This window comes from Miniopterus schreibersii, assembly GCF_964146895.1.
Source record: "Miniopterus schreibersii genome assembly, chromosome: 19".
Classification (NCBI taxonomy): domain Eukaryota; kingdom Metazoa; phylum Chordata; class Mammalia; order Chiroptera; family Miniopteridae; genus Miniopterus; species Miniopterus schreibersii.
The window spans coordinates 11,426,416-11,438,901 of NC_138119.1; the positions used below are offsets into that span (position 1 = coordinate 11,426,416).

General features: G+C 42.4%; 1 protein-coding gene across 6 annotated transcripts in view; it reads left to right on the top strand.

The window, feature by feature from the left end:
- Positions 1-877: 877 nt before the first annotated feature.
- Positions 878-12,486, top strand: part of POGZ (pogo transposable element derived with ZNF domain) — a 34,527-nt gene continuing 22,918 nt past the window's right edge. For 2 of the 6 annotated variants that reach the window (XM_081121632.1, XM_081121635.1), the window contains exons 1-3: positions 1,126-1,210; positions 10,140-10,264; positions 11,241-11,399. In XM_081121632.1, the coding sequence (XP_080977758.1) occupies positions 10,141-10,264; positions 11,241-11,399 (283 nt within the window). In that variant the 5' untranslated portion in view covers positions 1,126-1,210; position 10,140. Of the gene's footprint in view, positions 1,211-4,754; positions 4,809-10,139; positions 10,265-11,240; positions 11,400-12,486 lie in introns of those variants that run through there. The other 4 variants (XM_081121633.1, XM_081121634.1, XM_081121630.1 and 1 more) reach the window with 3 other exon arrangements.

Sequence of the window (12,486 nt, forward strand, 5' to 3'; positions counted from 1 at the left end):
CTCACCGCCCACGTCACAAGCTCTGGTGGTTCCAGAGCTAGTATTTGTGTTCTGCTTGAAGAGCAACAACATCCTCACATATATCAGGAAAATACTAACATTTAATCATCTTGGGAAGTAATAAAGGACAACATTTCTTAGCTTCCTGGAAAAGAAGTTAGTTTTCGTTTGGGGAAAATAAGAGGTGGATGGTCTTGAATGGGCCGGTTTTGGGAGCCAATCCATCCCAGCCACGACTGAAGCACAGAGCACACAGTCTGAGGTTTCTTAGACGTGAGCATCTTCGCTGAGTCTGTTCTCAACGATTTCAAAGCCGTTTTCACATGTCAGAATCCCCCTGATGTGCAGTCACTGGGACTTTCAGAATCCAGGAGGGTTCTGGGTAAAATGGCTTTTAAAAGTTCTTCACTTAAGGCTGCCCCAAGGCTACCTGGCTGACTGTCTCTTGAGAAAGAGTGTCATTTTGCCGCCTTTGTCCCAGTGACAGTTGTTGGCGTCACTGGGCCTCACCATCTGGCCTGTGGCATGAGGTTCCCCTCTTGCTGAGGTACAAGCCTTGAGTGGAAAGTGGGGAGATTCCCAAAATTTCCCTCAAAAGTCCAGGCAAGTGAACTGGGGAATATTTTCTTTGGAAATCTCATTTTTCTCACCCTCCCCAAAATTTAGACATGGCTTCTGAAGCTAGTTATTCTTTATTTCATTAAAAAAAATAATAAATGTTTTTATTTATTTATTTATTTGCAAGCCCAGACAAACTTGACTAGAAAAGAAGCCCGGGCAGGGGTTAGGCTGAGCCCATGACGCGCCACCCCCCCAGCCAATTGAAAGGCCACGAAAGGGGGAGGGCGGAAGTGACGAGCCGAATCCCTCCGCGGGGCGAGAGGGTCGGTGGGGGGAGTCGGCGTCTCTCTCCCCCGCGCCAGCTCCTGTACACGGAGCCGCATTCCTTGGCCCTCCCACCCCCCTCCCTCGGGGCCCCCCCCGCCCCCCTCGGGGGAAAAAAAAATCCATCCCAAATCACTCGAACCCGAGGGAGGTTTCCTAGCACCCTCAGGGAGACGAGCTTTCAACGGTTCCCTCTTCTCCGTCTCCCCCCAAGCCCCCGTCCCCTCCCCTGCTCCCACCCCCTTCTCCCGGTGCCGAGTGCAGGTCCCTTTAAGGCGACGGCGCCTTCTTCGGGTCAGACTACCGGCGGCGACGACCACGGGAGGTGAGTGAGCGAGCCGACTCTCTCCCCACCCCCTTCTCCCGGGGGTTCCGTTATCTTTTCGCCCGGCGAGGCGTTCGGAGGCGAGACAATGAGTGGGGGATGGGGCGGGTACGCGAGGGGTGGAGGCGGGGGCCCGGTGGCGCGCGCCCCCGCCCCCCGCGAGTGGCGGCGCGGCCCGCGGCGGCGGCTGGCGTGGGGTGCGGCGCGCGAGCGCGTGTGTGTGTGCGCGAGCGACCCGCTGGAGCCGCGCGGCGGGTCGGGCCGGGAGGCCCCAGCCTGCCGGCGCCCCCGCCCCCCGGCGGCCGCCGCGGCGCGCGCGCGTGCGCGCGCACTCGCGCCCCACGGCCCCACGGCCCCGCACACACCCGACGTCCACACGCACGCCTGGCGCGAGGCGTCTCGGAGGAGTGGGAGGGCGCGGGAGCGGGAGCGGGAGCGGGAGCGGGCGGCGGCGGCCCGCTGGGGAAGGGGCGGGGGCGCGGGCGGCGGCGAGACGGTGGGGCGCGGCGGGAGGGGCGGGCGTGGGGGCCAGGGGGCGAGGCTGCGCTGGGGAGGCGGGCGGGAGGGGCGGGGGCGAGGTGCCCGAGGTGGGGGAGTGCTCGGCCCGCCCCGCTCCCGCACCCCTGGGAAAGAGTGGGGCGCTCTTTTTTGAGTGCGAGGAGGAAAATGAGTGATGGCTCAGCCTCTCCCTGTGTTATGTAATCCCTGCCTGGTCCAATAGTAGATCCCAAGCCGTAGTGCACTGCAGTTACTTTATCAGGTCCCCTCCCTTGGCCCTAAATATTCTTTGGGATGGTGCCGTGACTTATAAGATGGGTTGGGGTGGAAAATATTTTCTGGTGGCTATATTCTGCCGCCGTGGGCGCCATGTTTATCCCAGGGACTATTTTCTCTGGATTCTCAGCACCTACTCTGAAAATGAGTGATGTTGTAGATCCACCTGCTTTCCCTCCTTTCTGCGAGTTTTCCTGGTTTCTTCTCCCGTTAGACGCGGGATTCCCTCCTACTCACTGGATGTTTCTCTGCTCACTAGTCCTGGACATTCTTATCTCAGAAAGGTAGAGTTGAAAAGAGCCTTGTAAATCATTGAGCCCAATCTCATTTTTGAGATTGAAATTGAGGTAAAGTTGTACTGGGTCAGAACAGCCCTCTTGTTGCCCAGCTCTCTACACTCTTATTTAGACACTTTCCACCGCAGCTCAAACCCCACGTATCAGCTATGTTAGGGATGTACCTCAAACTAAAGGAATTAACCGATTGAGAAAGGAGCAGGGAAGGCTGCTGCTTCGTGAACGGTATTGAATTTTGAGACCCCCGTTGCTCTTGGGACTGGCGATTGGACTCTAAATTCAATCCACTTGGCACAATCATGCTTAACTTTGGGTGCACAAAGAGTACCTTGGGAGATTGCTAGAAGTTCAGTTTGGTGGGGGGCCCATCCCCAAGTCTGTTTGAGTGGGATGGCGAGGGAGGTGTCATCTCTACATTTTTAACCCTCTGTCCCTCAGTTGAGACTGATTAAGGTAACTTTCACGTTGACAATTTTGTTGGTCTACCATGAAGGTGCTCAAAATAGAATCTCAAAACAATTAAAATTGCAATCTGTGTCTTGGTTTCCTGCTCCTTTCCTATGTTGATGGTGTATTTCAAACTAAATGGACTAACGGAGTGAAGACTTTTGGGGTGAACAGGGTTTTGATAGTGTTTCCACCCCCACCTCAAACTAGTGGTATAATCTAGGAAAGCAGTTGTGAAAGGCGATCCATTGACACCTGGGAATCTCAGACCCTTGAGAGTCAGGAGGTTAAGACTATTTCCAAAATAATGCTAAGATGCATGAGTGCTGACATTTTGCACTCATGCTCCAAAAGCAAGGATGGGTTAAACTACTGGTGGTGTTTTAGCACAAAGCAAAGAAGTTGTGCAAAACTCTGCTTACTTGAGAATGTCCTTGATGAAGCAGTAAAAGTGATGAATTTTATTAAATCTCAGCCCTTGAGTACACATGCATGTCTTTTAATCTTTAAGTACCTGTGACCAAATGGGAAGTATGCATAATGTACTTATGCTGCCTAACAAGGTATGATCCATGTCATAAGGTAAAAGTACTTGTGAGATTGAGTTGTGGAACAGCATTGTTTGTTTCAGGGAACAACATCATTCTTAGTTGAAAGAACAACTGACAGACTAGTGTTTTACACTTGAGTGTTTGGTGGTGTTTTCCTGAATGATGTGAGCTTGTTGCTTCAAGGAAAACAGTTGACATCATTTGTTAGCAGTGGTAAAAACTTGAGTGAAATTCGAATTTTTTTAAAGTTTTACAGTTTGCTAATATTTAAAAAATTTCTTATAACATCAGTATTAATCACTGATTTTTTTTTTAATGTTTTTATTGATTTTAGAGAGGAACGGGGCGGGGGGGGGGACATCAATGGGAAAGAACCATCAGTGATGATCGGCTGCCTCCTGCATGCCCCCTACTAGGGATCAAGCCCACAATCCAGGCATGTGCCCTGACCAGAATTGAACTGGTGACCTTTTGGTGCTCAACCAACTGAGCCATACCACCAGGGCAATGGCTAATTTTTTTTATATTGTATAATGAAATGTGTCAACCTTTGGAAGATGGGCATAATGTTTCAAAATCACCATGGGTAAAAATTCTTTCAAAATTGAAGATACACCAGTGGATTTTAAGATAAAGTACAAAAGTTCATTGATACAGCTTCAGACTCTAAGATACAATTTTTTATTTTTACAAGCTATTTTGTTTTATTTGTTTAAATATGTTTTTATTGATTTCAGAGAGAGGAAAGGAGAAAGATAAAAACATCAATGATGAGAGGGAGTTGTTGATCAACTGCCTCCTGCACACCCCCTACTGGGGATCAAGGCCACAACCCACAGGTTCCCTGACCAGGAATCACACTGGCGACTTCTTGGTGCATGGGACTATGCTCAACCAACTGAGCCACACTGGGGTAGAAAAATAGTAATTTTAATAGAAAATGTTATTTATGTTGACATGTAGCTTTTTTTAAAACTCACTGATAAGTGTTTAAATTTTTCTGTTTTAATTTCTAATATTATAAATATCAAAGGATATAATCCGCATAAATAAATGCTCTTCGGGGTCCCGAGAGCAAAAAATATGAGAATCACTGTGTTTGCTCTATGCTTCTGCTCCTGAGATTATCCAAATCTTCCTCCATTTAGGAACATCTGGAGACTTAACAAATGTTAGGGTTAGTAACAGAAAAGGCAGTGATTTGGGGAAAAATTCTAGAGCAAAACTTGGTTTGAATCCTGCCTGGGATATTTGCTCACTGTAACCTTGAGCAAGTTACTTAATCTCTCTAAACCTCGGTTTTGACCTCATCTGTAAAATGTAGTATTTAGGACAAAAAGTTGTGAGAATTCATTGAGATAATGCATGTAAAGTGTATAATAATGCCTGGTTATGTCACAGTAAAATAAAGTATATTTCCAGATATGTTTGAGTCTTTATTTTCCATACATGTCTTTTTGTTGAAGGTGGAGACCTCTGATTTAAATTACAAACCCTAGAGCTGGTTGGTGCCTTTGTCATATTAATATGGTAAGACTGATAGATCCTTTGGCATTCTGGTTTGTGATATTAAGCCATACCCACAAAAACATCTTTGCATGTAACTCTGGGGAAGAGAGAAGGGAAATAATTGACTAATGTTTTGCTAGTATTTAGCAATTAAATGCAGTTGAGGGACTAGAAATAGAATTTAGACCACATACAACTTTCAGTGAAGAAAAGCTTTTCTTGGGAGAGGGACTCTTGAATATTAAACCCTTTAAAAATAGGGAACTTATTCCTTACTTTAGTTGTTTTAGTAAACAGCACATAACTAATATTTGAGTGCTGCTTGATAGATTTGTTGTCACAAAAATGGAAAGCATTTTATGTTTGGTAATATTAGATTATTAAAACTAAGAACCCATTGTGAATACTATATGTAACAGATCCTTTGAGGGACAAAATGGGCTATGCAAAAAATTGGATAAGTAAAAGCTTATTACAGGTTTAACAATAATTCATTTTATAGCCATATTAAGGAGTCAGCCCTGTACATTTTCTGTAGTTTTTGAAGCCCTGGATTGAGGTAGCTTGAAAACAAATGCCAGTTGTTTTGAGCATTATTATTATTTCTCACCCTAGAGCAAGACAGTTGTATTCTTAAAATTTTTGTTTTTTAAAACATTTTTCCTGTTCCAAATGTTGTTCTTATATTGCTTTATGAGCTGGTATGTATTAGCAGTGAATTGAAAATGTTAGATTCTGAATTCTTTATTCTTGGAATTGACTTTACAGCTATGTAAGAAACAGACAAATTAAAGGAATTCAAAGCTTCAAGAGCCAAATCTATACGGGTAGCTTTGGTAGAAAACAGATATTTTCCTAATCTTATTTGAGATGAAGGTAGGTAAACATTTGCTGCCCATTAAATACCTCAGAAGTAGACTAACAGGTATATCTGCAGGATTCTTTTTGCTGCTTTTAAATATGTTGGCATATTTGATGTCTCTTAAGAAAATGCCAAAATATCTATATATTTACAAAACCAGTTGAAAGTCACAGTCATAACATTTACACTGAGTATTTCATGCATTTGATAAGAATACATTCTGCTACATAACTAATACCATTATCCTTTCTAAAAAAATTAAAAATAATTCCCAAATGTCATGTAGTATCTACAGACATACCTGTTGCGGGTTTGGTTCTAGACTATCACAATAAAGCAAGTCACATAAATTTTTTGGCTTCCTGGTGCATATAAAAGTTTTGTTTACAGTATACTTTCGTTTAAAGCATACAGTAACATTATGTCTAAAAACACAATGTGCGGACCTTAATTAAAAATTCTTTATTGCTGAAAAATACCATATCTGAGACTGTTAGAAAAATGGTGCCAATACACTTTTTCAACCCAGGGTTGCCATAAGCCTTCTACTTACAGAAAATGCAGTATCTATGAAGCACAGTAAAATGAGATATGCCTGAGCTCTATATTCAAAGGTTCCAGTGTCCCAAAATGTTATTTATAGCTTTTTTTATGAACCAATATCCAATAAAGGTTCACATGTTGCATTTTGTTACGTCTCTCTAGTTTCTTTTAATCATTTGGTCTCCCTGTGTGTGTGGCATTGACATTTTAAAGGAGATTATGTTTTGCCCTGGCCAGTTTGGCTCAGTGGTTGGAGCGTCGGCCTGTGAACTGAAGAGTCCCGGGTTCAGTTCCTGCCAAGGGCATGTACCTTGGTTGCAGGCTTGATCCCCAGCCCTGGTCAGGGCACGTGTGGGAGGCAGCCAGTCGATGTGTCTCTCATATCGATGTTTTTCTCTCCCTCCCTCCCTCCTCCTTTCACCCTCTCAGAAAAGCAATGGAAAAAATATCCTCGGGTGAGGATTAAAATAAAATAATATAAATAAATAAAAATAGACCATGTCTTATATGTAATATTTCATATTCTGCACTTGTCTGATTATTTCCTTATAGAAAGTCTCACCTTCTGGATTTACCTCATTATTTTTTTGTGGTGCTACTTGTTCCTCTATTGCTGTATTTCCCATAAACAGGAAGTTACGCTTAAACGCTTGCTTTGTTTTAGGGTAAACATTGTCAATGGCTTTTCTTGTTTTTTTACAAAACAAGTCATAGACCAGACAGCTGATGACTGGTAGACTTTGGATTGTTGGCCAACATTTTTCTATTTAAACTTATTACTGATACAACCTTTGGCTTCTGAGGTATAGAACTACTTCTGTAACTTGTAAGTTCAAGCATAGCAGTAAGACTTTGAGAAAGAACACAGAAATAGGACTGCATCATGATTGTGATTCACTGCCCTCTGAGAAAATAACTCAGAAGTTGAAGAGGCAAGAAGAGTTGGTATATTTAACAAAAGCAGCCCAGAGAGGAATGTAAAGGGCTCACAACCAGAAATTTTGGAAATGGCACTTAGATTAGAGGTCTTTGGGAAATTTTTTTCACAAAAATTATTCACCAGTCAATGCTGATAACAACAAATACTGGTAGTAAAAATACTGCTAGTAATCAGTAATTTTGGAGAGTTAGAGTAACATCATGATGCTTCAATTTTATGAGGAGAAATTACGAATTTGGGCCAGAAGTACATAAAAATGGCACAGTTGTCAGATGAGTATGAAGATAAGGTAGATAATTATAGGGTGAAAGAAGCTACGCGTCTGAGTTTCATAAAAGTGCTTTTGCTGTATAAGATGTCTCCATTTGAACCTATTTTGAGGAACCTATTCTGATCATCTTTTCGGTTGCAGAGCGGATAGGTATTTTAACATGAAATGATAATCCTTTATGCATAGAATGTGGGATGGGTTTTTTTTGGTCTATTTTAATTTCCCCTTTTTCAGAACATGGATTCAATCTGATTAGGGTTTCTCAATCTTGGCACTACTGACATTTTGGGCCAGATGAGTCCCCAGCTGGCCTGTGTATTGTAGAATGTTGAATAGCACCCCTGGCCACTACCTAATAGATAGATACCAGTAGCACCCTCACCACCTCCATGCCTAGTTGTGATTACCAAAAGTGTCTCCAGACATTGCCAAATGTCTTCTGGGGACAAATTATCCCTGTTTCGGTATCACTAAGTTGGATAAAATCCGTCAGCATGCGTGAAGACTCTTTTATGATGTCCTTTATGCAACTAGGTTTCCTGTTATAAAACCTGTGTACAGCCGTTGAACCCAAGTTCCTTTGGCAGATGTGCTGCACAGCTTAGGTTGTGCCTGGTATCTGTTGGAGAATACAGGACTGTTATGAAAGTTTTTAGCTCCATTGGAAATTTTATTGAGGGTAGAAGTGAGCTCTTCACTTGTAGGTCAAGTCTAGGCCTTTTGCATTGTCAGTTCCCTACCTCTAACTCCTAATTTGCTTGGAAAAGAACTTTACTGTGGCCCGGCTGGGCATGGCTCAGCAGTTGAATATCAGCCTAGGACTAGTTTGATTCCTGGTCAGGGCACATGCCCAGCTTGTGGGCTCGAAGCCCAGCTTGTGGGCTAGATCCCCCCCAGTTGGGGGCATGCAGGAGGAGGCAGCCAATCAATAACTCCTTCATCATTGATGTTTCTCTCTCTCCCTCTTCCTTCCTCTCTCTGAAATCAATAAAGATATATTTTTAAAAAAATAAAAAAGAACTTTATCTTTTTTGTTAACCTCTGATTGTCCTTAAAAAATTTAAACTATATGTAAATTCTGCCAATCATGAAAGTGATCAAAGGCATCTTGTTAACTGGAAGGGAAAGGGAATGCATACAGTTGCGGCCATATGGGAGGCAACTGTTGAATGTTTCTCACTAACATTGATGTTTCTTTCTCCTGTCTCCCTCTCTATCTAAAATTCAGTAAAAAAAAAAATCCTCAGGTGAGGATTAAAAAAAAAGAAATGAAGGAATGATAGATTTAGAATGGTGAGACCAGGGCATTGATCATGCCTCCAGATACCACCCTTAAGAGTAGACGGGTGAGGGGCATGGGAGGTGGTTCAACCTGTATCTAATCATGTCTGTAGATTCAACTGCTGATTTCAGGATATGCAGCAGACAGAGGCATATGTTAAATGCCATGTGTATGTGATCAACTATATCCAGACTGTAGAAACTACAGGAGGTGACCTGGTTTTTCAAATTGCAAATTGCAAAGGGGAAAAAAGATGAAGGAATGTGTATAAATTAATAGACTTAACAAACTTATCAGATAATCATAATATGTGGACCTTATTTGAATCCTAATTCAAATAAACTTTTAAAAGTTGGTATTTGAGAGAATTTAATATTTGAATGCTGACTAGATACTTGATAATAAGGGACTATCTGTTTTTGTGTGTGTTTTTTTAAAATATGTTTTTATTGATTTTTAGAGAGGAAGGGAGAGGGATAGAGAGGTAGAAACATCAATGAGAGAAACATGGAACCCGAAACCCCGGCATGTACCCTGACCAGGAATCGAACTGGTGACCTCTTGGTTCATGGGTCGATGCTCAACAACTGAGCCACACTGGCCAGGCTGTAGGCTTTGTTTTTTGTGTTTTTTTAAAAAATATCTTTATTGATCCCAGAGGAAGGGAGAGAGAGAGATAGAGTCATTGATCGCCTGCCTCCTGCACGCCCCCGACTGGGGATCGAGCCCGCAACCCGGGCACGTGCCCTGACCGGGAATCGAAACCCGATTGCCTGGACCCTAGGTCGATGCTCAACCGCTGAGCCACGCCCGGCCTGGCTGTAGGGTTTGTTTTTAAAAGAAGCATGTAGCTTGATCTCATTCATATGTGGAATATAATGAACAAAATAAACTGATGAACAACATAGAAGAAACATAGAAGTATGGAACAGACTTACGAATCTCAGAGGGAAGGCGGGGATGGGGGAGAGGGTGGGGAGAGATCAATCAAAAACTTATACGCATAAATGCATAACCATGGGCACAGACAATAGTATGGGGAAGGCCTAGGTGTGGGGTGGATGCCGGCTGGAGGGGATCAATGGGGGGTGGGGGAAGGTATCTGTAATACTTTCAACAATGAAGATAAATTTTTAAAAAAAGCATGTAGCCGACTCCAAAACCATTACTGAGTACTAGACAGTAGTAGGGCTGGAACTAGAGTGTGACAAATGAGGTTCTCATCTTGGGTGCAAAATTTAAGAGTTTGCAAAAAGGCTCAGTAATAAAGAAAATAGCATTGTAATGTATCATAATTTTCGACCCTTGGAAATGGGCAGGTTAGGGGACATGGTAGGAGGGTAGCACAAGGGGATAGGTTACCAATGGATTCACTAATCAGATTCTATATTTTGTATAAAACATTTTTTTCCATTTTGAGGTCAACATCTTATTTAATTTTTTTTTCCTTGTAGCATGGCGGACACCGACCTGTTTATGGAATGTGAGGAGGAGGAGCTGGAACCATGGCAGAAAATCAGTGATGTCATTGAGGATTCTGTAGTTGAAGATTATAATTCAGTGGATAAAACTACTACAGGTAACAAAAATTCTTTTGACTTACTGTTTAAGTTGACTCAATTGAAGGGCATTTTTGTTAAGAAAGTGTGAGGTGGAGAAGGACTTTAAGAATCCAGGGCTGCCTCGTGGCACTGGTGCTGCCTTTGTTTCCCAATGTCTAGTTTGTATGTGCCTCAGTTTCCTCATACATAAAGCTGGACACGCTACATTTAATTCGTTAAAAACATTGAGAGTTCTATTAACCAATGTTTACCAAACATCTGGCAATCCTCTTACCAAATGATGTTTGAACAAGAATGCAAAGTGGTAATGTGATGTATGTCAGTGCCCATTTACACGCGGTCAAAAAACAGGTTCCCATAGTACTGGCTTTTTCTTTTTTATTTTACTTGAACTTAGTTTCATTTGTGAGCTGAGTAGGATTTGCTTCATATCTGCCTTCAAGGACAGACTTAGGCTTATTAGCTTCTCTTTCAAAAAGGTGATGTTGCAGGGTCAAGTTTTAGTTCTGAATTCAGAAAGTGGGTGGTAGTCCTCCCTTCCCTGCCAAATCGTACCGGTTGCTCTCTTTATTTTTATGTTCCTTGCTTTGGGACCTGAAGATAGTGTTGATTTGTGTTGAAACAGGGCACAGTTTAGGGTCTTGTGGACGGCTTAGTATGCATTGTTATGAATACCGGTTGTGGTGGTGATAAACCTTTGAGTCCTAGAGGTTTGCTTGAGCTGTGTAAGCAACACATTAAAATCCTGGTTCAGTGAGCTTGTGATTTAACTTCATTAATCAGGAAATGTGACAGAGAAGGTGGCATTGTGCCTAATTGGTAGAGTGAGCAACAAATACAAGGAGAAATAGATCAACAGTTGGATTTACAAATAATGCAGGAAACTTTTTGGCTATAGAGACCTACAATAAGATGAAAAGGGAAGATTAGAACAGTATCCTTTAGTGTCAACTGTCCCCGCCTCCAAGTGACTGTGCCTCCCCTTCCCCACAGTTTCTGTGAGCCAGCAGCCAGTCTCGGCTCCAGTGCCCATCGCTGCCCATGCTTCCGTTGCTGGGCACCTCTCTACATCCACCACCGTTAGTAGCAGCGGGGCACAGAACAGCGACAGTACAAAGAAGACTCTTGTCACACTAATTGCCAACAACAATGGTAAGTGGGATTATTGGGAAATTCTTCCTGGATTAGAGGGGTGAAAGAGTAAAAATGGTCTTAGGAACAGCTGTACCTGTTTAAAGTTTAGGTACTGATGTGGTTCTGTTAGTTGGAGAGTGGATTTAATAATGGTTTTCTGATAGGGAAGTGATGCAGTAGGTGGTGCTGTTCCTTCTGAGTTAGTGCTGAATTGATGATGGTGTAGCTGATTTTTGCTGCTGATAATTTCTAGGAGAGAAACTGTAAACCTCAAATTTGTAACTATTAAAAAGAGATCTGGGTTGAGGTTTTTGTTGTTTTTGAGTGTTTTTATTTATTTTTTATAATTTTATTTTGTTGTTGTTCTTTTTTTAATGAGAAGGGCCCCACTAGTTTGTTAAGAATCCTCCCAGGGCAGATTTATTTTGTATTTTCTCTGGCAGATTCATTTGGTTATTGGTTACTAGGTATGGAAAATAGGATAAGGTTGTTGTCTACCTGAAGGAAATGGTAAAGAGTAGTGATTTTAGTGTATTTATTGACTAGAGAGACTAGTATTGGTTTTTATTTCATTTCTGATGACTGTTTTTACGTTCTGAAGATGGGTTATTGGCAAGTTATGGCTCAAGATGCAAAACTAGAATGAGCACCTTCACAGAATCATTGCATTGCTGCAAAGGACTTTATTTTTAATTATTTTATTTCTTTAAAAATAAAATAGCTTTACACCCAGGCAGGCGTGGCTCAGTGGTTGGGTGTCAACCCAGTATCCAGGCAGTCGGGGTTCAATTCCCGGTCAGGGCACATGCCCAGGTTGTGGGCTTGATCCCCAGTCGGAGGTATGCAGGAGGCAACCGATCAATGACTCTCTCATCATTGATGTTTCTCTCTCTCTCCCTCCCCTTTCTTCTCTCTGAAATCAATAAAGATATATTTAAAAAAATAATAAATAAAATAACTTTATTCACACAAGAATATGTGCACTGTAGAAAAAGTAGGCAGAAAAAAATAGAAAGAAGAAAACATTTTTTAAACTATAATCCCACTTTCTAGATATTACTTTTTTACAAAAATGGATCATACAGACTCTATACTACTCTTTACC